This window comes from Microcebus murinus, chromosome X (assembly GCF_040939455.1).
Source record: "Microcebus murinus isolate Inina chromosome X, M.murinus_Inina_mat1.0, whole genome shotgun sequence".
In the NCBI taxonomy this organism is placed as follows: Eukaryota; Metazoa; Chordata; class Mammalia; order Primates; family Cheirogaleidae; genus Microcebus; species Microcebus murinus.
Window position 1 is genome coordinate 114,699,782 of NC_134136.1, and position 26,751 is coordinate 114,726,532.

Consider the following 26,751-nt stretch of genomic DNA (forward strand, 5'->3'; position numbering starts at 1 on the left):
AACCATATCCATTTTTCAAGGTCATTGGCTAGGGCATCACTTTCTGACCACAGATGCTATACTGTGTCACCCCTTGTCCCATATCATAGGCAAAAGACAATGAACTGTGGGAAGGGAGGATCCTAGCCTAATTAGTATGCTTAGCCCTTAGACATCCTCAGAGAACACCTTGCCCAGATTGGAAATTGAGTGAATGTATGAAGTAGTTAACTAATTTTTTGTCCCATTACTTTTCATATATCAGAAAGTCTTTGGAGGTATAGTTGCCAGATTTAGCAAATCAAGATACAGGATGCCCAATTATATTTGAATTCCAGATAATCAATGAATACTTCTTTTAGTATATCCCGTAAAGTGTTTGCAACATACTGAAAATATTCATTGTTTATATGAAATTCATTTTTTTTTTTTAGAGATAGGGTCTTGCTCTGTTGCCCAGGCTGGAGTGCAGTGGCATGATCATAGCTCACTACAGCCTCTAACTCCTGGGCTCAAGTGATCCTCCTGCCCTCAGCCCCTCTGTAGCTGGGACTACAGGTGGGAGCCACTGTGTCCGGTTAATTTTTAATTTTTTTGTAGAGATGGGGGTCTTGCTATTTTGCTCAGGCTGGTCTCGAACTCCTGGCCTCAAGCAATCCTCTCGCCTTGGTCTCCCAGAATGCTAGGATTACAGGTGTGAGCCACTGAACCCGGCCTGAAATTCAAATTTAACTGGGCGTTCTGTGTTTTATCTGGCACCCTAAGTGGAGGGCAGGGGTCCCCAAGTCGCCTGGCTTCCTCCCAGCAGGTGCTCAGCATCTGTGTTCTTGTTAGAGCGAAACCTGAACGAGCCCCGCCTTTCACAGCTGGCATCCGTAGCGGAGCGGAGGCACACGATCCGGAAAGACAGACATCCCGGTAGCAGACCGTCACTCGAGACTAACCAAAGGGTCTGCACTCGAGAGGCAGCCCCACCCCGTGGGTTGTCCGGACTCCTCGACTGGGTCTGTCAGCCCCTCTGACCACCCGCCCTACCCTCCATCTCGTGACCAGTTTTCACGGACTGGAGGGGCGGGACTGCCCGGCTTTTTTTAATTGCTGCCTACCATTGGCAGTGCCTTCCATCCATTACTTTAGGCCCCGCCCATCAGGCTGACGTTTCCCGGGCTACGTCTCTTCCGTAGCCGCGGCGTAGCTGGCGATTGGTGGAGAAGGCGGAGGCTGTCCCGGTGGAGGCGACGAAGGGGCGGGCTCCGGGAGTCCGGACGAGCCCGAGCGCGTCAACCCCTCGCGCTGAGGTGGTGGCTTGTGTCCCGCCGGCCCGCTCCGTGTCGCCCCGCACTGCTGTGGCCGCCGCGGCACCATGGCTGTGTTCGTCGTGCTTCTGTCCTTGCTGGTGGCGGGTGAGGAGCCAGAGGGCGTCCTAGGCGTGCTCTGGAGGCCCTGTGCCACTAGGCTTGGAGGTCGGGGGCGGTCGGGGGCAGCCGCGGGCGGGTGGCAGCGGGACAGGTGCCGCAGTGCGGGCAGCTAGCGACGGCCTCGCCTCGGCTGCCTCCCTCTCGGTGTCTTCTCCGGATTAGCCTGTGGCTGCGCGGGCTGACCGGCCGCTGGGCCCGGGGCTGGGCTGGGGGGGGGGGGGGCTCCTGGGCTGGCCTCCACCACCCTCCGCCTCTTTGAGGAAGACTGGTTCGCCAGCCGTGCCGCCGACCTCTCGTCGGCCTGGCCTCTTCCGGCTCAAGAGGCCCTTCGGAGGACCGGGGTGCATTTCTCAATGAAGTGTTGAACTGCAGACCTCTGGGAAGAAGAGAAGGCAGCCTTCTTAGCTGCCACTGGCTGCCGCGAATTTTTGCATTTGTATGGTGTCTTCATGTGTAGTTGTTGCCATCAATAATTGGTGAAATCCCTTCTCCCTTATATGTATTTCAGGATGCAAAGTTGAGATGGAGACATTGTTTTTATGTAATTATTTCTTCAGGCGAATACAAAGCACCTCTCAATAGTTTGTCTCACTTCCCAATTTTAAGGATTTGGAAACTAGGATGAGTCATGACCTTAGGGTCACATGTCAGTAAATAGTAGCTTTCTAAGTGGAACCTAGGTTCCCTAGCATTCAGCAAGAGGAGTGGAAGTCAGCTAATGTTTGGCTTCTTACTGTGTATCATGTGGTAATGCATTTCATTTTACAGCAATCCTTAGAAGAGAATAGAATATCATCTTCATTTAGAAAAGTGAACAAGCCTAAATAAATTACCCAACACCAAACAGGTAGTAAGTAGCAAAGATGGATTTGAACCCAGATCAGTGGCGCGAAAGCGTGGGCCTTTTCCATTTTAGGTGTTGTAGCAGGGTTAACACTTGTACTGTGTGAGGAGGACGTTGGAGTGATGGGGACTGCGACTGGGGGCACAGACAATAGTGAACAATTTGGGTGTTGTGGTCCCCACCACGTCAGTTGAAAACCTATGGGAAACCCGAGACTCTGCCCTGTGAGGTGCTGGGGGGTTCTGCTTTTGAAATGGTGACTTCCTTCTGCATAAGGTACAAATACAGACCAGTGATGTTCTTGAAATTGGCAGATCTCCTCCATCCCTGGAGGTGCCCAGTATTGTGTGTTGATGATAGTTAAATTTGTTTTCATGTCCCCAAAGTTTTAGGGTTCTTTGTTTTATTTGTTTGTTTCTGGCCCTAGAAAGGTCATTCTGATCTACCCAGATACTTTGGGGAAATTTTTAATTTTAATTCAGTTTTTGAAATTTACAAAATCTTCCCTTTGATACTGTGGTTTAACCGAACATCTGTCTATGAGATGTCCATGTTTTAATGTTATGACTGATAATATTTTGATTCATTGAGGTTTTTTGTTTGTTTTTGGTCTGAGGTAAAACATTTGCTTCTGTACATGGTTTGAACATGCTTTCCTTGCTAGAATAATCTAGTTCCTACAGAACGAGAATCTGATCCTGTCAGCTTCTGCGTTGCTTGGTCTTGTCAGATCAGGTTAAGTTATTATTTTCCACAATGACTAAATGTGATGTAATGGAAGACATCTTTAAGAGGTCTGACTTCTCTATTTGAGGAAAAAATAGTAATCCTTTAAAACAGTGTTACCAAACTAAAGAGAGAATGAGGGAACTAGAGAGAAAGGAGGGGAACTACGGTTACGAATACTATGTGATGAGGAGTACACGAAGAAATTCAGACATTGAGCCTGAAGAGGAAAGGCCAAGGGCAAACACATGGAATTTGAAGGGATATCATGTAGAACAGGTACTTGATTGGGCACTGATGCCCCCAAGGACAAAAGCGGGACCTACTGTGTTTTTTATTTTTTCAGTTGAGTGATTCCATCCACCCCTCATAGAAGATCATAGCACAATGTGGAGTTCCCAGAGGGAAGGACACTTACCCTCTACCCCAGACCGGGAGGCTGAGGGAAATTTCCCCAGGGGAGGTGCCTCCCAGGGCAAATATGTGAAAGGTTGAGGTGGGAAACAAAGGCATTTGAGACAGAACAGCATGTGTAAAAACACGGAGATGTGAGAGCAAAGGGGCAAATAGTTTGGTGGGGCTGGAATGTATAGGGGTTAAGTTGAGGAGATCTCAGAAATAGGGGTAGTGAGGTGCCTTGGGTGTTATGTTTTGGATTTTGCCTGGAAGGCTCTGGGCAGTGAGTGAGGCATTTAAGCAGAAGGATGAGTGAACCGAGCTGTATTTTGAAAAAGCGATGGGAAGGCAGGATCAGAGAGTGGCATGACAGGGTTCATAAGGCAGCCAGTTCTAGCAAATGTGGTGAGGGCCGAAGAGTGTGTACTGGACATGGAAGGGAAAGGATTTGTGAGATAATAATAAAAAAGATCAACAGATTCATTGGGTAATTGGCTGTGGTGCCGAGGAAGGATTTAAAGATGGCTGGTTTGAGCTGCCAGATGGGAAGTGGTGTCATCCTTTAAAATCAAGAATACAGGAGAAGTATGTGGAAAGATGGTGAATTCAGTTTTGAACCTGTTGGGTTTGAAGGACCCATGGGACTTAGTAGGAAATACTCAGCCAACTGTTGGGTATGTAGGTCTAAGGCTCAAGGGAAATCTAGGCTGGAAATAAAAATCTGGGAGCCATCAGTGTGTTTTTGGTGTTTGCAGTCTTAAATTAGACGTAGTCAACCAGGGAAAGAGGTGTAGACTGGAAAAGCAGTGAGGGTCAAGAATGGAGCCCTCAGATCTCCAAAGTGGAGTATGCAAGGTTATCTGTTTGGATGCCAGGAGGATGTACTAGAACTTCCATTTGTATCTATTTTTTTTTTTTTGAGACAGGATCTAGCTGTGTTGTCCAGGCTAGTCTCATACACCTGGCCTCAAGCCTCATCCTCAGGCTGATCCTCCCACCTCACCCTCCCAAGTAGCTGGAATTGTAGGCACGTACCACCGCACCTGGCTCTATATCTACTTTTGAATTTCATCTTTTTATTTATTTATTTTTATTTATTTATTTTTTTTGAGACAGAGTCTCGCTTTGTTGTCCAGGCTAGAGTGAGTGCCGTGGCATCAGCTTAGCTCACAGCAACCTCAAACTCCTGGGCTCAAGTGATCCTATTGCCTCAGCCTCCTGAGTAGCTGGGACTACAGGCATGTGCCACCATGCCCGGCTAATTTTTTATATATATATATATATATTAGTTGGCCAATTAATTTGTTTCTATTTTTCGTAGAGACGGGGTCTTGCTCTTGCTCAGGCTGGTCTGGAATTCTCAAACTCCCCTCAAGGGATCCTCCCGCCTCGGCCTCCCAGAGTGCTAGGATTACAGGCGTGAGCCACCGCGCCCAGCCTGAATTTCATCTTTTTAAAAATAGTAATGGTCAGATATTTTGTAGAATGACCCTCAGTTTGGGTTTGTCTGGTGTTTTCTCATGATTAGATTGTGAAGACGACTACTACTACTACTACTATTTGGGAAGTTAAATAAATTAAGGGCTGAAAATTGTCTTTTGGATTTGGTGAGTTGTTTCAGTGGCATGGTGGGGTGAGAAGCTGTGGCTTAGGTAGTAAATGAGATATGAAGAAGTAGAGAAGCAAATGGCGGTTGACTACCCTTCCCAGATTCTTCCTCTGAAGGGAAGCAGAGGCTGGTAGCTGGTGGATACAGTTAGGACCAAAGGAAGCCTTTTAATTTTAGAATGGGAATACCACAATCGTATTTTTATGGTGAAGTGAAAGGGCCAATTAATTGAAAGGGGAAAATTGGTAGTTCAAGGTGTGACTTCATTCATTCATTAACTCAACAAGGATTTATTTAGCACCAATGTGTCAGGCACTGTTCTCATCCCTAACTCCTCATATGTTGTCTGTCCTGGAATAGTGGCTTAATAAACAGTGAATGAATGAAGGTTCTGAGAAGGCTGAACATAGGATGGTCTTAGGCTGGAGGAGGGACACATCCTTGCACTCATGTCTGGAGGGAGAGGAGATCCTGGTAGGGGCTTGTACCAGATATATTTGTGGTGGGGAGAGGAAGCAGTAGTTCGAAGAATTCCTCTGCTTTCTCTGTGAAGCTGGAGATGAGGTTATATGGGGAGACTGAGTGGGGAGTGATAGCATAGGAACTTGAAAGTGAGGAAACCCATTTCAATTCAGTACAAGAAAAATTTGTCAAAGAACTAGAATGTTGGAACAATGAAGCTGATTGCTGGCAAACATAGTGTTTGTAAAATGAGGTGGTGTCCCCTCATCATTGGTAGTATTCAGGTAGAGGACAGTGACTTTCTGCCAGGTATCCCTGAGGCATGATACCTACAGTAAGCAGAAGTTTGGACAAGATGACCTTTTTTGGTATACAAGTCCATGACTAGGGTTTTCTAAAGCTCTAAGCTCCTGAAGGACTGTTGTGCAGGCATGGAAGTTGAATCTAACTATGAAGTTGAGGCAAAGTTATTTGGTATAGCTTTGCTGGGATTGAGTGAGTAGGGCCATGTCTCAAAACAAGGATATCTCCAGATCAAAATATGTTTTTGTTTTTTTTTTAAAACAGGGTCTCACTCTGTGGCCCAGGTTGGAGTTCAGTAGCATCATTATAGTTCACTGCAATCTGAATCTCCTGGGCTCAATAGATCCTCCCATCTCAGCCTCCTGTCTACAGGAGTGCCCCACCATCAAGCAATCCTCCCGCCTCAACATCCCAAAGTGCTAGGATTACAGGCATGAGCCACTATGCCTGGCCCAAAATACGGTTCTTTAAATGTGTATGGTATTTGGAAAGTATAGGTCTCTTGGTGCCCCATTTTTCTTAGAGTTTGCAAAGACTACCTCTTCAGCGAACCAAGATGTTTATCAATTGCAAAAGACCATTCCGATCTGCTGATTTTTTTTATCTGCCTTCAGCTAGTACAATTTGGAAGTTCCTGCTCTGGCAGCTGTGCTGAATTGAAACTCATAACTCTCCCTGTTGTATCAGCACCATCCTGAGGCCTTTTATTTACTGTCAATACTGCAACACCAAAACATTTACTCTTGCTTCCAATTTTATTTCCATACCCTGTAAGTGGTACTTTCCTTAGGTCAAGAGAATAACACTGATGCTTTACTAAAGTCTAATTTTCCCATACTAGGTATGGCCAAGATTTGTTTTGGACTTGGAGCTAATCTTTTCATGGAACCCAAAAGTTTTCATTAATTACTTGTCCCTGTATAACCTAGACATCACTGGGTTAATACATAATGGGTGAAAAAGCAAAATATCTCATTCTTAGCCCTGGAGGGCTTATAAAATAGTCCCATTATTCTCATCCTTCATCTTTTAATCCCAGTCCCCAAACCCTTAGACTAATTGATTTTATCCTTATAGAATACCTTTTCTCACCCTTTTGATATGTCAACTGCAAATACTATTTCCTGGACTTTGTAAAATATAAAGTGTTTTTATATTTCCACTGATAATGTGTAATTCCCTATTTGACAGTCCTCATTTCAGTAGGTTTGCCTATGGGACATTAAGGAAAGATGCAACCTATGCTAAGATATACTGACCTGCTAAAGTCTTATAGTGAAATACTAGGAACTTTATGAATTTGCATTTTTGTAGAGAGGGTTGATGGTATCAATAATTTAGTAAATTTAAGTTTATTTTTTTCCTTTTTAGCCTGTACCAGGGTTTTGTTTTTTGCTTTTTAAATTTCGGAGAAATGTCACTGATTTCTAATTCTTTACAAATTGCCACATGCCCACGTTAAGGGCCACTGCAGAAAGGCGTCTGTATCATTAAAATAATCCTTATAGTTGTACTTTTGTTCCAGCAGAATGTATGGACTTAAGTTCTTATAGTGATACTTTGAAAAATAATTTGTTAATGTTTAGGATTCAGTATTTTGTCCAATCATAATTTAGTATGTTAAGTCAGTGGAGTTTGGGGGAACATGTATTATATTTGTCAATGGGAAAAAAGCCAAACTCTGTAAAATAATTTTAAAGAGATTTATTCTGAGCCAAATTTGAGGATCATGACCTGGAGCCATGCCTAGGAAGTGGACTCGCTGTGATTGGGTTACAGTCTGGTTTTATACATTTCAGGGAGACTGGAGTTACAGGTAAAGTCATAAATCAATATGTGGGAGGCATACATTGGTTTGACCTGAAAAGGTGGGACATCTGGGGGTGGGTCTTACAGATGGGTTTAAAGATTCTTTGACTTGTAATTGGTTAAAGATATGAATCTTTGTCTAAAGGCTTGGAATGTTTAACATAAGGAGCTATTAATCAGAGACAAGCCACCGGACAAATATTTGTTGTATACATTGAGGACCTACAGGTTTGTCTTGCATACCCTCCGGCCTGTTAATGGGTTACAAAGGATGTCCCCAAGAAGGGAGCAGGGCATGATGAGGCATGTCTGACCTCCCTCCTCATGGCAGGTAATTTAGTTTTGGCCAAGAGAGGGTCCATTCAGTCAGCCGGTGGGGGGTGAGCCTTAAGATTTTATTTTAGTTTACATATTTAATAATCGTCAAGGTGGGTATAAAAGATTATGATGTTGATAATTCATTTACTAATCTGTTTTCTTCTCAGGTGTTTTGGGGAATGAGTTTAGTATACTAAGATCACCAGGGTCCGTTGTTTTCCGAAATGGAAATTGGCCTATACCAGGAGAGCGAATCCCAGATGTGGCTGCATTGTCCATGGGCTTCTCTGTGAAAGAAGTATGTGTAATTTTTTAAAAAATATTTGGAGCTGCTTCTAAGAACATTTTTGTTGATTTCTGCTAATAGCCCAAGAAAGCAACAAACATAAGATACATTTGGTAGAGATTACAAAAGTATAAAGCTTTTTGTAGTTGGGAAGATTTTGGATAAATCATTACTTATGTAATTATTCATAGTAATGAATTTTTTGTATATAAGAGAATGCATCTTTCCTACTATTAATAGGATGTATAATTATTTTTAGTACAGATGATAGATTTGCTATGAATGATAAAATGTATATGCATCTTGCCTGAGGTTAGAAAAATAGTGTGGTCAGTGACCTAGGAGGAGCAGCCGAGGATCTTGGTTTCATAGAATTAAGTTATAATCTGTTATAGTGGAAGGGGCCTAGATCTCAGTACAAGAGATCTGAAGCTAAGGGCTTAGAAGAAAGGAAATGCAGCTTGCTCTGTCTTGCTATCATTATCTCCTTCCACTTTGTAAATTTGGTGCCTTTGATGTAGTCTTTAAATGTCATCAATCCTGATCGCCCTTAAAACCAGAACCTCTGCATTGGAACTGCTTTGCTGCCAGGCCTAAGGGTAGAGCCCCTAAGCTCTTTGCAGTCTTTAGGCAACCAAAGTGAAAACGTGATTATTTGTTTACATTTAAGGATAAAATTTGTACCTAGTTCTTTCCAACCTTAAATTTGACTACAAATGACTGTTAACCTAGAGAAATAATTATTAGTAAACTAATATGAGTTACTTTCAGCAGGAATTATTTTATTTATAAAGAGCTTAGTCTAAAGAGAAATGTTAATGACAGTCTTACTGTGTCCCTGTGAAAGATAAAAGTGATGCTGTCTGTATATAAGGGTAAAAAATGTGGGGGAAGAAAATGTTAATGACTAAATGAAGAGAAAATTTTTTGCATTCTGGAATTTGAAACCTACCTATGTTTTGTGTGCTTGCCTGCATTTTCCCACAAAAGGTTTGAGATGACTTACTATTAGACTTTGTTTCAAATCTGTAGAATTTAAAGAAAGTGAGGAGGGTAGAAATCAGCATTCCTTTTTTTTTTTTTTTTTTGTCTTAAAGATTGCTAGAATATTTTTTTTTTTTTTTTTTGAGACAAAGTCTCCCTTCTTTGTTGCCCAGGCTAGAGTGAGTGCTGTGGGTCAGCCTAGCTCACAGCAACCTCAAACTCCTGGGTTCAAGTGATCCTTCTGCCTCAGCCTCCCAAGTAGCTGGGGCTACAGGCATGTGCCACCATGCCCATCTAATTTTATATATATATTTTTTTTAGTTGTCCAGATAATTTCTTTCTATTTTTTTAGTAGAGACGTGGTCTTGGTCTTGCTCTTGCTCAGGCTGGTCTGGAATTCTCAAACTCCCCTCAAGGGATCCTCCCGCCTTGGCCTCCCAGAGGGCTAGATTACAGGCATGAGCCACCGTGCCCAGCCAAATCAGCATTCTTGATAGGACATTGCAACTACTAAAATACCACAAATAAAATGTTTACATTCTCTGTGAATTTTCCTTGGCAAAATCATCCCAGAACCTCTTAACTCTGCTTAGTTAAATGTTATTGGGGAGTTAGTTTCCTGACTTGATAATTAAGCACCATTTCCTGCTTTTCAATGTTTAGGACCTTTCTTGGCCAGGACTTGCTGTGGGTAACCTGTTCCATCGTCCTCGGGCTACTGTTATGGTGATGGTGAAGGGAGTAGACAAACTGGCTCTACCCCCAGGCAGTGTCATTTCATACCCCTTGGAGAATGTGAGTATTTATTATAAAATAAAGGGATACATTTTTAATTTTCTCTTGTTAGCTGTCATTGCGAATTGCATTCTTCACACACTTGTCTTTTTTTGATATACAATTTCTTTTGAAAATATTTTGAAAACACAATTTCTTTTTAAAAACTTACCTGGTGATTGCAAACTTATTGAGAGTACTTTCTAAGATAAGAGGTAGAGAAATTGCCCCACTCAGAATAGCTGGAGGCTCCAAAAAGAGCCACCAAAAGAGAAAACAATTGAGGATATATCCTGCTGACATTCTCTTGGGCATTGTCTTGTCACCTTCCCTTCAGAATTTTACCTCTTTTTTTGTGTGTATAAGAAGACTGGAGGCATTTGCTGGCTCACTTATTCCTTCACTGGCCTTTCAGGCTACCTGAGTGACTTAGCTGATGTGAGAGGCCCTACTTCTACTGCAGGCATATAAAAGTGCTGGATAAAATGTTACTAAAACAATTTTACTAGCATAACTAAACTTGAAAGGGAAAGGGGCACACACAGGTGCCAGATATGAATAGAAAACCCAGAAACTACAGTGGTGAGCAGGAGCTGACACTGAAATTGTGTTCCTTGCACAAAGCCAGGGACTATGAAATGCTGTCAACTTGTTTCTGAGAAGAGGACTAGTAAAACCCCAGCTGCCTCAGGGTTATAGCACAGGAACTGGCTTGCCACCCTTGGCTGTGGGACTCAAACAGTCCCCTGAGAGAAATCAGAATTAAGGCTTATGTTGTGTAGGGTGGTTTGTTCCAAATTCACATGACTCACTCCACAGGGACAACTCCACAGCCCAGAGCTCCTTTGGTTAAAAAAAAAAAAAAATGGAAGATGAGTAGAATTTACAAAGCACTTGAAGGAAAAAAAATGTGCCGAGGAAGTCAGCAGGTGCAACAAACAGAATTCATCCTCCTGGAACTACAGATAATAGAACAATCTCAAAGCAGGTTTAAAATATATACATTAAAATTGTGAAAGAGGAAGGAATAGAAACTATGAGGCAGTTATAAGGCATTTTTGATACTTGGTGCTTTTGTTGGTATTTACTTCTAAATATTTCATAATTTATATTGTAATTCTTTAACCCATGAGTTATTTAGAAGTGTTTTTTCCAAATGTATGGGTTTTTAAAAATAATTTCTAATTTTTAGATTTCTAATTTCATTATAAGACTGGTCTGTGTGATGCTGATTTTCTGGAAATTTTTTTCAGACTTTCCTGTGGTTTAGTATAGATTATTTACAAGCACATATGGCCTGCTTACAAAAAATGACCATGTATTAGACCACAAGGCAAATTTCAACAAACAGTAAAAAATCAATATCATATAAACTATCCTCTCTGACCACAATGCAGTTAAATCTGAAAATAATAATAAACAATACCTTAAGAATGTATGTGGATCAACATCTCCCCTTTTCCCATCCACCCCTCTTCCCTAGCCTCTGTTGACCATCATTCTACTCTCTACTTCTATGAGTTCAACTTATAAGTGAGGTCATGCAGTATTTGTCCTTCTGTGTCTGGCTTATTTTCACATAGCATAATGTCCTCCAGGTTTATCCATGTTAACAAATGACAGGATTTACCCCCTTTTAAGGCTGAATAGCATTTCATTGTGCATATATACCACATTTTCTTTACCCATTCATCTGATGATGGACACCTACATTGCGTCCATATCTTAGCTATTGTGAACGGTGCTGCAGCAAACATGAGAGTGCAGCATACTGATTTCAGTTCCTTTGGATATATCCCCAGAAGTGGGATTGCTGAATCATACTTTAGTGATATATTGCGTAGGTTAGTGACTATAATAAATAATGCATTGTATATTTCAAAATTGCTAAATGAGTGGATTTTAAATGTTTTCACCACAAAAAGATGAGTATGTGAGGTAACAAATTTGTTAATTAGCCTGATTCAATCATTCCACATTGTAAACATATATCAAAACTGTAAATATATATCAAAACATCACATTGTACCCCCCCAAATATATATAATTGTTATTTGTCAGTTAAAAATAAAAAGTATTTGCAAATGGCGAAAACAAACAAAAGATATGACTCTTCAGATTTAAAGCATATTGAACATCATCCAGTAGGCTAAAGCCAAATCAACACCTAGATATAGCAAAATTGAAGAATCATCAAGGAAATGGAAAATCTTAAAAGCTATCAGGGTGAAAAGACATTGTCATTTCAAAGGAATGAGAGTAGAATGAAAGCAGATTTCTTATCACTGCCATCGTGGACCAGAAGAGCAAAGAAAGGAAAAGCAGTGATTGTATAGTATGAGGCTAGGCTGAGAATATTATTTACGTAGTCATAGTAATGAAACGATCCTGATGCAGTGAAAATTCTGATGTAAACATTGGGAGGGTAGAGAGATGGAAACAATGCATATATGGGGCAGTGGATGGAGATGTGAGAGAACTAAATACTCATTTTCTATAACGATGGTAAATAGATAATGCCTAAAATTGAAAAAAATCAAGATGTAGTAATTTAAGCATCTTATTTAGAAATGGTGGTAAAAAAAGGAAATAAAGGATTTGAAAGTGAGTGCCTCAGAGGAATAGGAAATGAGGGGAGGGGCAAACTTATTTTTCATAAAATGTCTTATAGAACTATTTGTTTCTTTAAACCATGTATATATCTGACTCTTAAAATTAATTTTTTAAAAAATCAAGAAAAGATAGTTGGAATAAATGTATTCTTAAACTTGTGATTTGAGGAGGAAATCACTGTGGAAATTTCTAAATTATTTGGAACTGAAAAACAATGTACCATATATAAAAAAAATTGTGAGGTGCAGCTAATGTGGTAAGAAAAGGGAAGTTTATAGCCTTTAATACGCATGTTAGACAATTCATATTATCTAAGATTGGAAATCAGTGAGCTAAAGAAACCAGAAGAATTTCAGAGTAAATGCCCATAAAGTGGGAGGAAGGGAACAGTAAAGATCAAAAGGCAGATTGTTTTCACAAGGAGTATTTAAGTAGTTTATTATGTGATTTCTGTGAAAATCATTGTAGATTTCCTTTAAATATATAAACCAAAATGCCATTCCAGGGTTTTTATTATTAGCATATAATCCAAAAGTAAACATTTTAAAACAGACTAACCTCATTTTACGTGAGGAGAAATTGTGAAAAGAGCTCATTTTATTGCTTGACCCTGATTGGCTGCTCATAATACTTTTCCTGGCAGAAGATGGTAAATGAGATGTAAGGCTCAGAGGATAAACCCCACAAAATAGAAAAATCAGAATGTCTTAGAATTCTACTTAATGAAGCTTCCATTTGATTGGCCAGCTGTTTTAATTAGAATCTCAAGTCATATAGATACAGAAATTCCAGGACAGACATGCATATCCTTATATGAATAATATACAGTGGGAGAAAACAATCATTTGTTTTCAAGCAGCCGAACTTTTTACCTTTTGAGCTTAGTTGTCTGTATCTTTTCCTTCACAGTCTGGCACTCATCTGACTCATTAGCTTCTCTAATTTGATTACTAGGGACATGTTACCTTTTTTTTTTTTTTTTTTTTTGAGACAGAGTCTCACTTTGTTGCCCAGGCTAGACTGAGTGTCATGGCATCAGCCTAGCTCACAGCAACCTCCAACTCTCCAACTCCTGGGCTCAAGCAATCCTGCTGCCTCAGCCTCCCGAGTAGCTGGGACTACAGGCATGTGCCACCATGCCTGGCTAATTTTTTTTTCCTATATATATTAGTTGGCCAATTAATTTCTTTCTATTTTTCATAGAGACAGGGTCTCGCTCTTGCTCAGGCTGGTTTCGAACTCCTGCCCTCGAGCAATCCGCCCGCCTCGGCCTCCCAGAGTGCTAGGATTACTGGCGTGAGCCACCGTGCCCGGTGACATGTTACCTTTAATCATCAACTTTCCTGACCCAGGTGCCATTTCCCTAGGTGCAGTGAGGCTGGAGAGTTTTTGTGACTTCGTCGTGTATTCCCTCTAGATCCTGAGGAGGTGAACCATGGGATCGCAAAAGGAAAGCACTTGTAGCTGACTCAGGGAGGCTGCTGACAGTATGCTTTTGCAAGTCTGAACTCTCTTCCCCCCTCTTTGCTTACTCATTAACTCATTTTAAGAGAATTTTGAGAAGAGTTAATATACATCTTGAGTAAGAGAAAAAATTGATTTCATTTCATAGTATCATCAAATTGATCACCTAATTTTGACGCTGGGATTTCATCAGTAAGATTTATATAATCACATTGATTTCTGCCTGTACCACATTAGCATTAATTTGCTAATTACAAACATAAACCTTGAAGGAGTAAGGTAACTACTGAAAAAAAAAATCACTGTAAGAAATTGCCATTAAAACAAAAACACTACTGTACTGCTTGTTTTAACACAGTAATATAGGGAATAAAATAATTTTGGGGGGAAATTATCATAACTTACTTTTAAAAATAATGAGCAAAACAAATCTATAGGGATAGAAGTCAGAATTTTGGTTACCCTTGAGGGTGGAGGTGGTACTTACAAGGGTGATGATGATGTTCTGTGTCTTGATCTGGCTAGGTTACATGAGTGCATCCATCTCTGAACATTTGTTGAGCTGTTACCCTAAGATATGTGCACTATATTATATGTATGTTATACTTTAATACAAAATTCAAGGAAAAAAGTAGGTCTTACTACAATTGGTTATTCCAATCTAATAATATCCTTATGTGATCCTAAGAGAAAGACTTTAAAAATCTTGTGACATATTTAGTGCCTGAGAGTCTACAGTCTATCTGAAGATAAATGCTAAATCTTATTAAACATTTTTAAAATTTTGAAATGAAAAATGAGATCTATTTCTCTTTCGAATAAATTTAATGTTTTAGATTCCTCTAACCTCTTAAATGCTAGTATGAATAAATACTTTATTGTGGAATATACATTTATTATGGCACGTTTAGTTAATATGGAAACCAAATGTATTGCCACTTACAATACACAAATGACCACCAGAAAATGGTTTGTGCTAGATAATGCTGTGTCCTTCAGGTTTGCAAGTTACTTCCCACTTAGGCACATTGGGAAATGCAGTCTCAGCCCAGTGGGGGATGCTTAATCTTCTGTTCCCTCAAAAGGGCTCTTTGTGTTTGGAAATGATTTGGAACTTCTAAATTTTCATAGAAAATGATGGTGCCTTTTTTGCTTTTAGGCTCCTTTTAAAATGCCATCTGGATGATTTTTCTTCCCACTTTGGTTCAGATAATAATTGTGATCTTACTGTTAAATTTCAGGCAGTTCCTTTTAGTCTTGACAGTGTTGCGAATTCCATTCACTCCTTATTTTCTGAGGAAACTCCTGTAGTTTTGCAGTTGGCTCCCAGTGAGGAAGTAAGTGATAAAGTTTTTACTTAAGATACTTTAAAAACTTTCATAATTTGAAAATTTATTATGAAATATAATTTTGCTATGAAAACGTAAAACTAATTTTATGAGAAATGCTGTCAGACCTCTGTGTATTGGAATTAATCTGCAGAATGTGAGTAACTTAAAATTACTCTCTTCTTACAGAGAGTGTATATGGTAGGGAAGGCAAACTCAGTTTTTGAAGACCTTTCAGTCACATTACGACAGCTCCGTAATCGCCTGTTTCAAGAAAACTCCGTTCTCAATTCACTTCCCCTCAATTCTCTGAGTAGGAACAATGAAGTAAGTAGTGCAATTATTGAATGAATAAATGAAAATTGTTAATGTCCCACTCTTTATGCTACTTGAAATCTTAGAAATTTTGAAATTTTAGAAAATGAAAACTATTGCAGATTTACTGCTGGATTAGATTCTTCTTTCCTTTAGTGTAATTTTCTTATGAATTGCATGAATAAATGGATTCTTTTTGTGAGTTGAGCTGTGGTAAATAGTATCACGTTCTTGTATGAGGATTGCAACCTATCAATCAGGCTAGAAATCACAGCGTCTACTTGGTGGAACTGTGTAGATCTGATAACGTAGGAGCCATTGTTCACTGCCCCTGCTGTCATGTTGCCACATTTTTCTCATTCATCCCTAGATACTACAGTGGAGGGAGTCACCCCTACTTTTTTCTTTCTTTCTTTTTTTTTTTAAAGAGACAGGGTCTCACTCCTCACAAGCTGGAGTGCAGTGACGTTATCATAGCTCACTGCAGCCTCAAACTCCTGGGCTTAAGTGATTCTCCTACCTCAGCCTCCTGAGTAGCTGGGATTACAGGTGCATGCCACCATGCCTGGCTAATTTTTTTTTTTATTTTTAAAACAGAGTCTCGCTTTGTTGCCCAGGCTGGAGTGAGTGCCGTGGCATCAGCCTAGCTCACAGCAACCTCAAACTCCTGGGCTCAAGCAATCCTGCTGCCTCAGCCTCCCGAGTAGCTGGGACTACAGGCATGCACCACCATGCCCAGCTAATTTTTTTTTTCCTATATATATTAGTTGGCCAATTAATTTCTTTCTGTTTTTAGTAGAGACGGGGTCTCGCTCTTGCTCAGGCTGGTTTTGAACTCCTGACCTTGAGCAGTCCACCCACCTCGGCCTCCCAGAGTGCTAGGATTACAGGCGTGAGACACTGCTCCCGGCATAATTTTTAAAATTTTTTGTAGAGATGGAGTCTTGTTATATTGCCTAGGCAGGTCTTGAATTCCTGGCCTCAAGTGATCCTCCCACCTTGGCCTCCCAAAGTACTGTGATTACAGGGTGAGCCACTGTGCCCAATGGCTCCTGTCCTTTAGACTCTTGTCTTTCAGCTTCACCACCTGCCCATGCACCCTGTTAACCACATGACACGCCACCTTAGTGACAGTCTCACCAGTCTTTATCTGATATGGATGATTAGGACCACTATCTTTATTCTCCTATATGTAAGGTGTTCAAGAGAAGTGAGCAAACTGGGCCATTGGCAGGATCTCATTGCATTGTGCTAGGATATCCTCGTGCCTTGAGGGAAAACCACTGGAGAATTTGGATGCTTTTTCATGGGTTTTTTTCTGTTTTCTTTTTTTTTTTTTTTTTTTTTTTTTTTTGAGATAGGGTCTCACTCTGTTGCCCAGGCGAGTGCTATGGTGTCAGCCTAGCTCATAGCAACCTCAAACTCCTGGACTCAGCAATCCTCCTGCCTCAGCCTCCTGGGACTACAGGCATGGACTTTTTAGTCCATTAGCCCGGCTAATTTTTTTCTATTTTTCGTAGAGACAGGGTCTCGCTCTTGCTCAGGCTGGTTTCGAACTCCTGACCTCGAGCAATCTGCCCGCCTCAGCCTCCCAGAGTGCTAGGATTACAGGCATGAGCCACTGTACCCAGCCTTTATCATGGTTTTATCAAAAATACAGCTATTTAGTGTTAGTCGCTATGGTAGGGAATGTCCATCACCTTTTTGCTAGGAAACAATGTGTTATATGCATTTTCTTTTTTGAGACAGAGTCTCACTTTGCTGCCCAGGCTAGAGTGAGTGCCATGGCATCAGCCTAGCTCACAGCAACCTCAAACTCCTGGGCTCAAGCAATCCTCCTGCTTCAGCCTCCCAAGTAGCTGGGACTACAGGCATATGCCACCATACCTGGCTAATTTTTTCTCTCTATATATTAGTTGGCCAATTAATTTCTTTCTATTTATAGTAGAGACAGGGTCTTGCTCTTGCTCAGGTTGGTTTTGAACTCCTGACCTCGAGCAATCCGCCGCCTCGGCCTCCCAGAGTGCTAGGATTATAGGCGTGAGCCACCGTGCCCAGCTGTTATATGCATTTTCAATTGAAGTGAACCTACCAAATGAAGGAAAATTATATAAATTCACTTATGTGATTGACATTTGTAATATCCTGTCCTTTACTTGGTAAATGGCAAATACAGATCTCTGATGCACATATAAAAGAATGCTCACCTCTTTTGGCTCTTTGAAGGTTGATCTGCTCTTTCTTTCTGAACTGCAAGTACTACATGATATTTCAAGTTTGGTAAGTAGAATGCTCTAATTTTTCAGTTCCGTTTATTTTGCTTTCTAGAAAATCCTTGGATGGTAGTGAAGCCAGTTGAATAGTTTGATTAAATATGCCCTAGATTTATGATCCCATGAAAACTAAGAAATTAATGGTGGTGTTGGGAATTTTAAACACATCTCACAGTCAAATTAGTTTACGTTTCTACTTTTTGGAGAGATAGTATATCCTCTAAGAACAAAGGCCTGGGAATAAGAACACCCTGGATATAGTCCTCACCTGGCTGTTGATTTCTTGTCAGATATTAAGACCTAATTTCTATATCTATATCTTGGGGTGTAAAATAGAAATAATAGTTTGGACTAATAATACTATCAGCCAAGTCAAGAAGGGAATAAATCTGTCTGAAAGGTATTTTTTTTGTGAATGATTTTTAACACAGCTGCCACACCAGAAAAAAAAAAAGTTTTTTCCTTGGGGCCACAGTGTTTTATTATGAAAATAGAATAAAAATTTATTATTTTTTGTTGTTTTCTATGTGTCAGTTATAGAGTTATATGCAACTTGAAAAATAATTCATGTGGCTCCCAAGGTAGAGATGTGTGGTTTACATGAGCTTCACAAGGCCCTGGGCTCAAAACTAGTATACGTTAAAGACAACTCATGTGGCAGTTAATATGTTAAAAAATCATTCTTCTGACTGAAATAGAAAGTCTCACCTCTTTTCTGTCTTCTGAAGTTGTTTCACAAACTTTTTCAGCAGGAATTGATTTGGGGAGTCTGGAAGTATAGGGGGGCCTGCAAAGTGGTCTGGGAGGACATGTGGGAGGTATCTACTCTCTGACCACTGATGGCCCATGTATTCCTGGGATCAAACCGGTTCTTTCATACCATGGCCTATACGTGAGTTTTTAAAATTAAGGAATTTTGTTAAGAGCTTTTATCAAATATTCAGTGAGTCCTGTACTGCTCCTAAAAATAAGATTTGTGTTGGATTAGTTTTATTAGAAATTCCCATTTAAACTAGTTCCATTTGCCACCATTTTAGACTATATGTTGTGGCACATTCGTATAGTTACGTTTAGCCGAGTTTAGTTAGGCATAAAACTTAAACTGGCTGTGTTTGACATCTTACTTTATCCACTACGTTTTGTTTGTTTGTTCTCCAAAGTTGTCTCGTCATAAGCATCTAGCCAAGGATCATTCTCCTGATTTATATTCACTGGAGCTAGCAGGTTTAGATGAAATTGGGAAACGTTATGGGGAAGACTCTGAGCAATTCAGAGATGCTTCTAAGATCCTTGTTGATGCTCTGCAAAAGGTAAATATCCATGTAATATGAGAGATTGGAGTATGACCATTTCACTTACAGCCTCTTAATGGAAAATTCTGCTTTGTGAAATGTTGGTTAAAGTCTTGCTTGCCTTCTTTGAGGGTCTTCTAATTATGGTCAAAGGTGTATATTGGGATATTTCTTTCTAATGCTGAGAGGGGCAGCATTAGGACAGGATTGGTAACTCCAGCCCAGTATTTTTTGTTATTATTATGGTAAAAAATATATATAACATTAAATTAACCATTTTTAAGTGTATAGTTCAGTGGAATTAAGTTCACATGTTATGCAACCATCACCATCACTCTTCTGTAGAACTTTTTCATCTTCCCAAACTGAAACTCTGTACCCATTAAACACTATGAGATAATTGAAGTAGCACACCAAATACAGTACCAGACATTTAGTAGATGCATAATAAATGCTTGTTCTCCTCTGCCCTTGAAGTTGTTCACCTGCCACTCTTCAGTGAGGCCTCATATGTAAATCTTTGTAGAGATTTGTGATTATTTCTTCATTTTTCTTTCCAACTTCCCTTCCCCCAATTTATGTGCTGATAAATTCAGTCTCTTCTTAAAGTAATTGTATTTTAAATATTTGAATATATGTTAAAGCTTAACACTTTTCTGAACATAAACCTTTAAGACTTGCCTATTTTGAGACATAGTGTATGTTCTCGTAGCTGCACCAAAGCTTTACAAATAATTTTAACATGTATTTAACTCGTCACAAAAAATTAGTGAGGTAACGCATATGTTAATTAGTGTGGATTTTGCTATTCCACAATGTATACATATTTCAGAATATGTTGTACACAGTACAGACAGTTTTCATTGGTTGATTAAAAAATTAAAAATTAAAATATGTGTTTGAGATTTATAATAATGTTCATAACTAACTTTCAGTTTGCAGATGACATGTACAATCTTTATGGTGGAAATGCAGTGGTAGAGTTAGTGACTGTCAAGTCATTTGACACATCCCTTGTGAGGAAGACAAGGACTATCCTCGAGACAAAACAAACAGTGAGTATATTTTTAGATCCTGCATTAAAACTATAAAATTAACTTTTTATTAGAAAACTAAATTCTATATCACCTATGGGTGACATGAATGAGCAAGTCAGTAAATTTGAAAAACAATTTCAGTTAAAACATAGGTTTATTATTCATATAGGTATGTATGTGTGTTTTGCCAGTGATACTCAGTTCTTTGGGGCTGTAATCAGATAATGCAAGAATCTGAGTTAGGGATAAAAGTAAATCTGTCAAAGCCAATAAGATAATTCAAATACTGGTATATACAAGGAGATATCAGAAGCTAATGTGAGGGAGCAGTGTGGCTTTCTCATCCTGTGGACTCTGCTTTTCTGGAGGGACACTGTCTTTGGGGGGGTCTTCTCATTTTCTGGGCTACTCTATGTATACCTCTTTATAATTTTGATTTACTTCAGTGATTTTTGGTATGGATATTAGTTCAATTTTAAGCATTTTAAGCATTTAGAGGGTTCAGGCAAGGTCACTGGCCATGGTAAAACATGTATGTGTGTGTGTGTACGTGCACATATAGATACAGCTGCAGCAAAACTTGGGGAGTGGTGATGGAAAAGAGTAGTATAGATGTTCCATAACGTCATGTGGCCAAGAACATGACTTAATAGTTGGCTTCATCACTTGCAGGAGTCAGATACCTAGTCATTTATATACACTCCCTTTCAGACCCATTCGCAGCCCCCACCCTGCTCAGTTTTAGTGATCAAAGTGTGAGACTTGGAGTAAGGTTGAAGCTAATGCCTATTTAAGATAGTCAAGGTTTGAGATTGTTTCATCCTACATTGAATGGGGTGGAAGGACCTCTGTTTAAGACAGCATGGCAGGCTAAACAACCCCCTAAATTTTCCCACTATAAAACATCTATAATAAAAACCTTTTTAAAAATGCATAGTTCAGCTCTCCAGAAAGCAAGGGAGACTGGGCACAGTGGCTCGTGCTTGTAATTCTAGCACTCTGAGAGGCCAAGGTGGGAGGATCACTTGAGGCCAGGAGTTGGAGACACATCTGAGCAACATAGCAAGACCCTATCTCTATAAAGAATAGAAAAATTAGCCAGGTGTGGTGACGCATGCCTGTAGTCCCAGCTGCTTGGGAGGCTGAGGCAGGAGGATTGTTTGAACCTAGGCATTTGAGTGCTGTAGTGAGCTATGATGTGATGACACTGTACTCTACTCCAAGCAATAGAGTGAGACCCTGTCTGGAGGGAAAAAAAAAAGAAAGAAAGAAAGGGAAATTCTTTTTCAGAGTAAATGAAGGAAAGCAATCTGAATGTAGTAGGCAGGCTGCCCTAAGGACATTTGCCAGTTGCGTTACCAAGAGGCCTTTGGCTCCCAGCATGTAGGGGATTGGAACTGATACCTCCAGATAAAGCCGGGGACCCTGAAAGGCTATGCCCTCAGTGAGAGGATAGACTAGAAAACAATCTGCCCACCAGCAAAGGGAGACAGAAAAGCAGCTTGGTCTCTGGGAAGTTGGTGTGTGTTGGGAGCGGGGCTGTCATTCAGGGAATTCTTAACCTCAGGGCTACCTTCATGTTGGTTTGGGGCTCAAATTTATATTACTGCAAGTTCTAGGAAGCCCCCAGCCAAGAAATTAATATAAAACCTGGTTCCAGGCTAGTAAGACCTCTCTGGTTCCAAGCAGAAGAAAATGTAAAACCTCTCAGGCAAGACATGCCATCAGTATAAGCCACAGCAGAGAGAAGACCCCTGCAACTAGACTCCCCAAACATGAACTGAAAAAAATTGTAAAATATGGGTGGAGCCAATCCACCATGAATGCAAATTTACTAAAGCAGCAAATGGCAAAATTAGATCCCCAAGAGCTTCAAATAATAAGATGTGTGTATAAGCTATAAAGTAATGGTTTAAATAAACTGATTAAAGAAATGGAGTCAAAGAAGAAGGAAGAACTTTTAAAGAGATAGATTTGAATTTACTGGGAAAATTTTAAAGTACTGGATTCTTTTGGCATTGCCATGTTAGGCCTGCTAATTTTAGACTCCAGAGAAAAGTATACCAGTTTGAAGAAGGTTCCAATTTTAGCAGTTTCTTGAGAAATCAGTTTTGCAGAGCTGAATTATTTTGTTTTCTCTGAGTTATTAGATTGAATTTAGGAATCAGCTGCTTTAATGGATAAGTTGAATTTATTAGAAAGTAGTTTCTCAAGTTATTGTATTGGTAGAGAGGGGCAAGAGTCAGGTAATGTGTTTGGATTTTAACTACAGGATAGTTAAGAAACACTTAACACATGCAATCGAAAGTCTTAAGATTTCTTTTTTGTTAAACATAATAGGCCAAAATGAACACTTTGAGATGGGAAGCTGGTACCAAACATTCCTTGGAATACCATTTCAGTCTGACTCACTACCTTGAAATTGACAACTTTTATCACTCTTCTATATCCAGTGTGTCCCCCTCAACTCAGTGTACTGACAGTCTCACCTACTTCGCTGAGAAAAAGAGGACACAGCATGAGTTTTCAGGGTGATGGAAATGTTCTAAATTTAGATTGTGGTGGTGACTTGGCAAGCACCAAAATTCATTGAATTGTATAGTTAAAATGGGTGGGGAAAAAAAACTTGTTTACCAAAAAAGAAGCAAGCAAAGAGATTTTCAGGGTATGTAAGCTACTCGCAGATAAACACATGTCTGTGTACTCATCTTCTCCTCCAGTTGAAACCACTATCTGCCCTAGTTTAGGAGAGAGATAAGAGTTTAAGAAAATGTTTACTGAATGGTGGCAGCATGCCAGGTGCTAGGGCTGTAGGGACAAATAAAACTAGGTTACAGTCTCTTTTCCCTCCTCACTGCCAGGCACTATCCCCCACTGTGCCACCACTTCCCAACTTGTCCATCTCCCTGCTTCCCAGCTGGCCCTTCCCACATCCATCGTGCACATTGTCATCAAGACTTTGGGTTTTTTGTTTTTTGTTTTTTTTTTTTGGAGATAGAGTCTTGCTCTGTCACCCAGGCTGGAGTGCAGTGGTATGATCATAGCTCACTGTAACCTCAAACTCCTGGGCTCAAACGATCCTCCCATCTCAGCCTCCCAAGTAGTTGGGACTATAGGTGCATGCCATGAGGGCCAACTAAGTTTTTGTGTGTGATTTGTAGAGATGAGGTTTCACTGTGTTGCCAGGCTGGTCTTGAACTCCTGTTCTCAAGAGGTCCTCTTGCCTCAGCCTCCCAAAGTGCTGGGATTAGAGGTGTGAGCTACCACACCCAGTCACAGTTACCTTTTTAAGACAAACCTGATCACTCACTTCCTGCCTGAAACTTGTCAACCCGCCAGGTGTTTTTGCTGCTGCTGCCTGTCCTGCTTAGCAGTCGACTTGTCCCAGGCCCACAGTGTGCATGTGTGGAATGTGCCCCACACTCTCCAACGGTCTGAGGGACAGTGAACTGGCCCCCTGTTGAAAAAGTTTGAGGACCCCTGGTCTAGAGGCTCAAGTCCTAATTCTCAGTAGCTTCCCTGCTTCTAGCTTCATCTCCTGCTATTTTCCTACTTTTAAAATTGTCTAGCCAGAATGAAATTTCCCAAACAATGCCTTTGCCAGAATGAATTCAGCTTCTCAAACAATGCCTTTGGATAGGCCTGCATTCGACCCTCCCCTTCCACCCCCACCAGGACTGGCAGATGAAATTAACTTCAAGATTGAAGATGTGGCTGAAGCATCATTTGTTTTTCCTCGTTAAGTTTAAAAAAAATTTAAGTGGCTCATACACACATAAGTATGTAACATTTAATACTATTTAAAGAATAAAAATAAAAAGAATAAAAATAAACCTGGCACAATGGCTCATGCCTATAATCCCAGCACTTTGGGAGGCTGTGGTGGGAGGAACGCTTGGGCCCAGGAGTTGAAGGTTGCAGTGAGCTGTCATCATACCTCCACACTGGGTGACAGAACAAGACTGTTTAAAAAGGAAAACAGTCTATGGCCAAAACACCCTGAACGCACTTGATCTCGGAAGCTAAGCAGTGTCAGGTCTGGTTAGTACTTGGATGAGAGACTGCCTGAGAATACCGGGTGCTGTAGGCTTTAAAAAAAAAAAAAGAAAGAAAGAAAACAAAAGAATAAAAATATCAATACTATATAGCTTAAGAGAATACTTGTTACTTTGAAACCTCCCCTATGTTATCCCTCTACCCTCCCCCATCCGGATGTAATTGCTATCCTGAATACTATGTTAATATTCCTTTGTTTTGCTTTAGTTTGACTACGTATGTATTTATCCTTAAATGATGTTGTTTGGTTTTGCCTATATTTGAATTTTATATAAATGGAATCATATATATTTTTCTATGTTGTTTGCTCAGTATTGTTTCTAAGATTCACTCAGGCTGATGAATGTAGCTGTAGTTCAGTCATTTTACCGCTATGTGTGCCATCATATGGATATGCCACAATTATCCGTTCTGTTGATGGTTTTTGTACATGTCTCTTGGTACATATGTAGAAATTTTCCCTCAGATTTACTGGATCACAGGATATGAACACCTTCAACTTTTTTAGGTATTGCCAAATTTTCTCAAGTAGCTGGACTGGTCTTTATTTCTACCAACAGTGCCAAGCATCTGCTCCACAAAGGCTCCCCTTCTTGATTTCTCCTAGTATAAGTAGTTCTTATTCCACTTAGGGATAAATGTTTGTTAGACAAATGAATCATAGCTACTAAACTGGGATAATTTCCTAAGATTCGTCTTCATTTTTCTTTCGTTTCTTCTTTGTAGAAGAGCACAGCAAGTCCCTACAACCTTGCATATAAGTATAATTTTGAGTATCCAGTGGTTTTCAACATGGTACTTTGGATAATGATCGCCTTGGCCTTGGCTGTGATTATCACCTCTTACAATATTTGGAACATGGATCCTGGATATGATAGCATCATTTATAGGATGACAAACCAGAAGATTCGAATGGATTGAACTTTCCTTATGCCAGACTTAGAAAAGGAGTTTGGAATTTGGCTGTTTTGTTAAAATATATCTCTTAGTGTGGTTTAAAGTAGATAGTATACTTTAAATTTATAAAAAAAAAAAAAGCAAATTTTGTTCTCTATTTTGTGTGTGCCTATGATGTTTTTTTAGAGTGAATTATAGTATTGATGTGAATTGAACTGTGTGATATAGATTCCATAATATGCTCAAATATGCTATAGCCATTTAATAACATAATTTCATTCCATTTAATAAATTTGGAAATGTGCACTGAAAGAAATGTAAAATGCTTAGAATAGCTTGTGTTATTTATGTTGGAAAAATGCACTGAATTTATTAGAGAATCTTATGAATGCCTAACTTCCTTACACAGGGTAGGTGAAAATTGTATTTGGGCTGTTGTATACTATGAACCATTTGTAAATGTCTTAATTTGATGTAAATATCTCTGAAACAAGAGAAAAGGTTTTTAATTTAGAGCAGCCCTAGAATATGGATGTGCTTATACAATCGCTTAGTTTTGGAACTGTATCTGATTGACCTCTAGAGGATAGCTGTTTTTTAACCTTCTGTAAGTCCGGTGATTCATATGGTTTAGTATGGATATTAAAAATACTACATTGATCTAAGAAGAGACTAGCTTTGTGGAGTATAGATGCTTTTAATTGTACACACAAAAACAAATCTTTGGGGGACATCTTGAGGCATGAATATAAAATATTTTTATTTCAGTAACTTTTCCCGTGTAAGTTACTATGGTTTGTGGTACAACTTCATTCTATAGAATATTAATTGGAAGTAGATAAATTCTACTTTTCATGTGGAAGTGGACCAATGTCTTTAAAGAGTGACAAATAAAGTTAATGATTCCAAATTTGTGTCATTTCAATAAGTCTATTTTATATTATAAAAACCTAACTAAACAGGCTTTTATTTCAGGATTGGCTACTTTGTTATACTAATTGGATTCATGCTGGGTTTTTTTCTTTCTTTTTTTTTTTGAGACAGAGTCTCACTCTGTTGCCGGGGCACTCTTCCGTGGCATCAGCCTTGCTCACAGCAACCTCAAACTCCTGGGCTCAAGCTATCCTCCTGCCTCAGCCTCCCAAGTAGCTGGGACTACAGGCATGCACCACCATGCCCGGCTAATTTCTTTTACATAGTTTTAGTTGGCCAATTAATTTCTTTCTATTTATAGTAGAGATGGGGTCTCGCTCTTGCTCAGGCTGGTTTCGAATTCCTGACCTTGAGCGATCCACTCACCTTGGCCTCCCAGAGTGCTAGGATTACAGACATGAGCCACCATGCCTGGCCTGTTGATAGGATTTTAACTCTCTGCCTTATTGCACTTCGGGACCAGTGTCGACTGTAGTCAATAGCCACGGATGAATGTGCACAGCGACTTTAGCCGACAGCCGTGATATGACTTTTCTAATTTTTCATTTATCAAAATAAAATGAAAACATACATGTACATGTTACCTATTCTGATTTACATTACAAGTAAAGCTGCCTGTAAAGTAAAACAAGCTT

The 26,751-nt window shown here is 39.9% G+C and overlaps 1 protein-coding gene across 1 annotated transcript; it reads left to right on the plus strand.

The window, feature by feature from the left end:
• Positions 1-1,208: 1,208 nt before the first annotated feature.
• ATP6AP2 (ATPase H+ transporting accessory protein 2) lies at positions 1,209-26,093 on the plus strand. The gene is made up of 9 exons (XM_012781819.2): positions 1,209-1,382; positions 8,032-8,162; positions 9,798-9,929; positions 15,227-15,322; positions 15,503-15,640; positions 17,855-17,908; positions 19,062-19,211; positions 20,129-20,248; positions 25,013-26,093. Exons 1-9 carry the CDS (start codon positions 1,343-1,345, stop codon positions 25,205-25,207), a joined length of 1,056 nt encoding a protein of 351 aa, XP_012637273.1. The 5' UTR covers positions 1,209-1,342; the 3' UTR covers positions 25,208-26,093.
• The last annotated feature ends 658 nt before the right edge of the window (positions 26,094-26,751 follow it).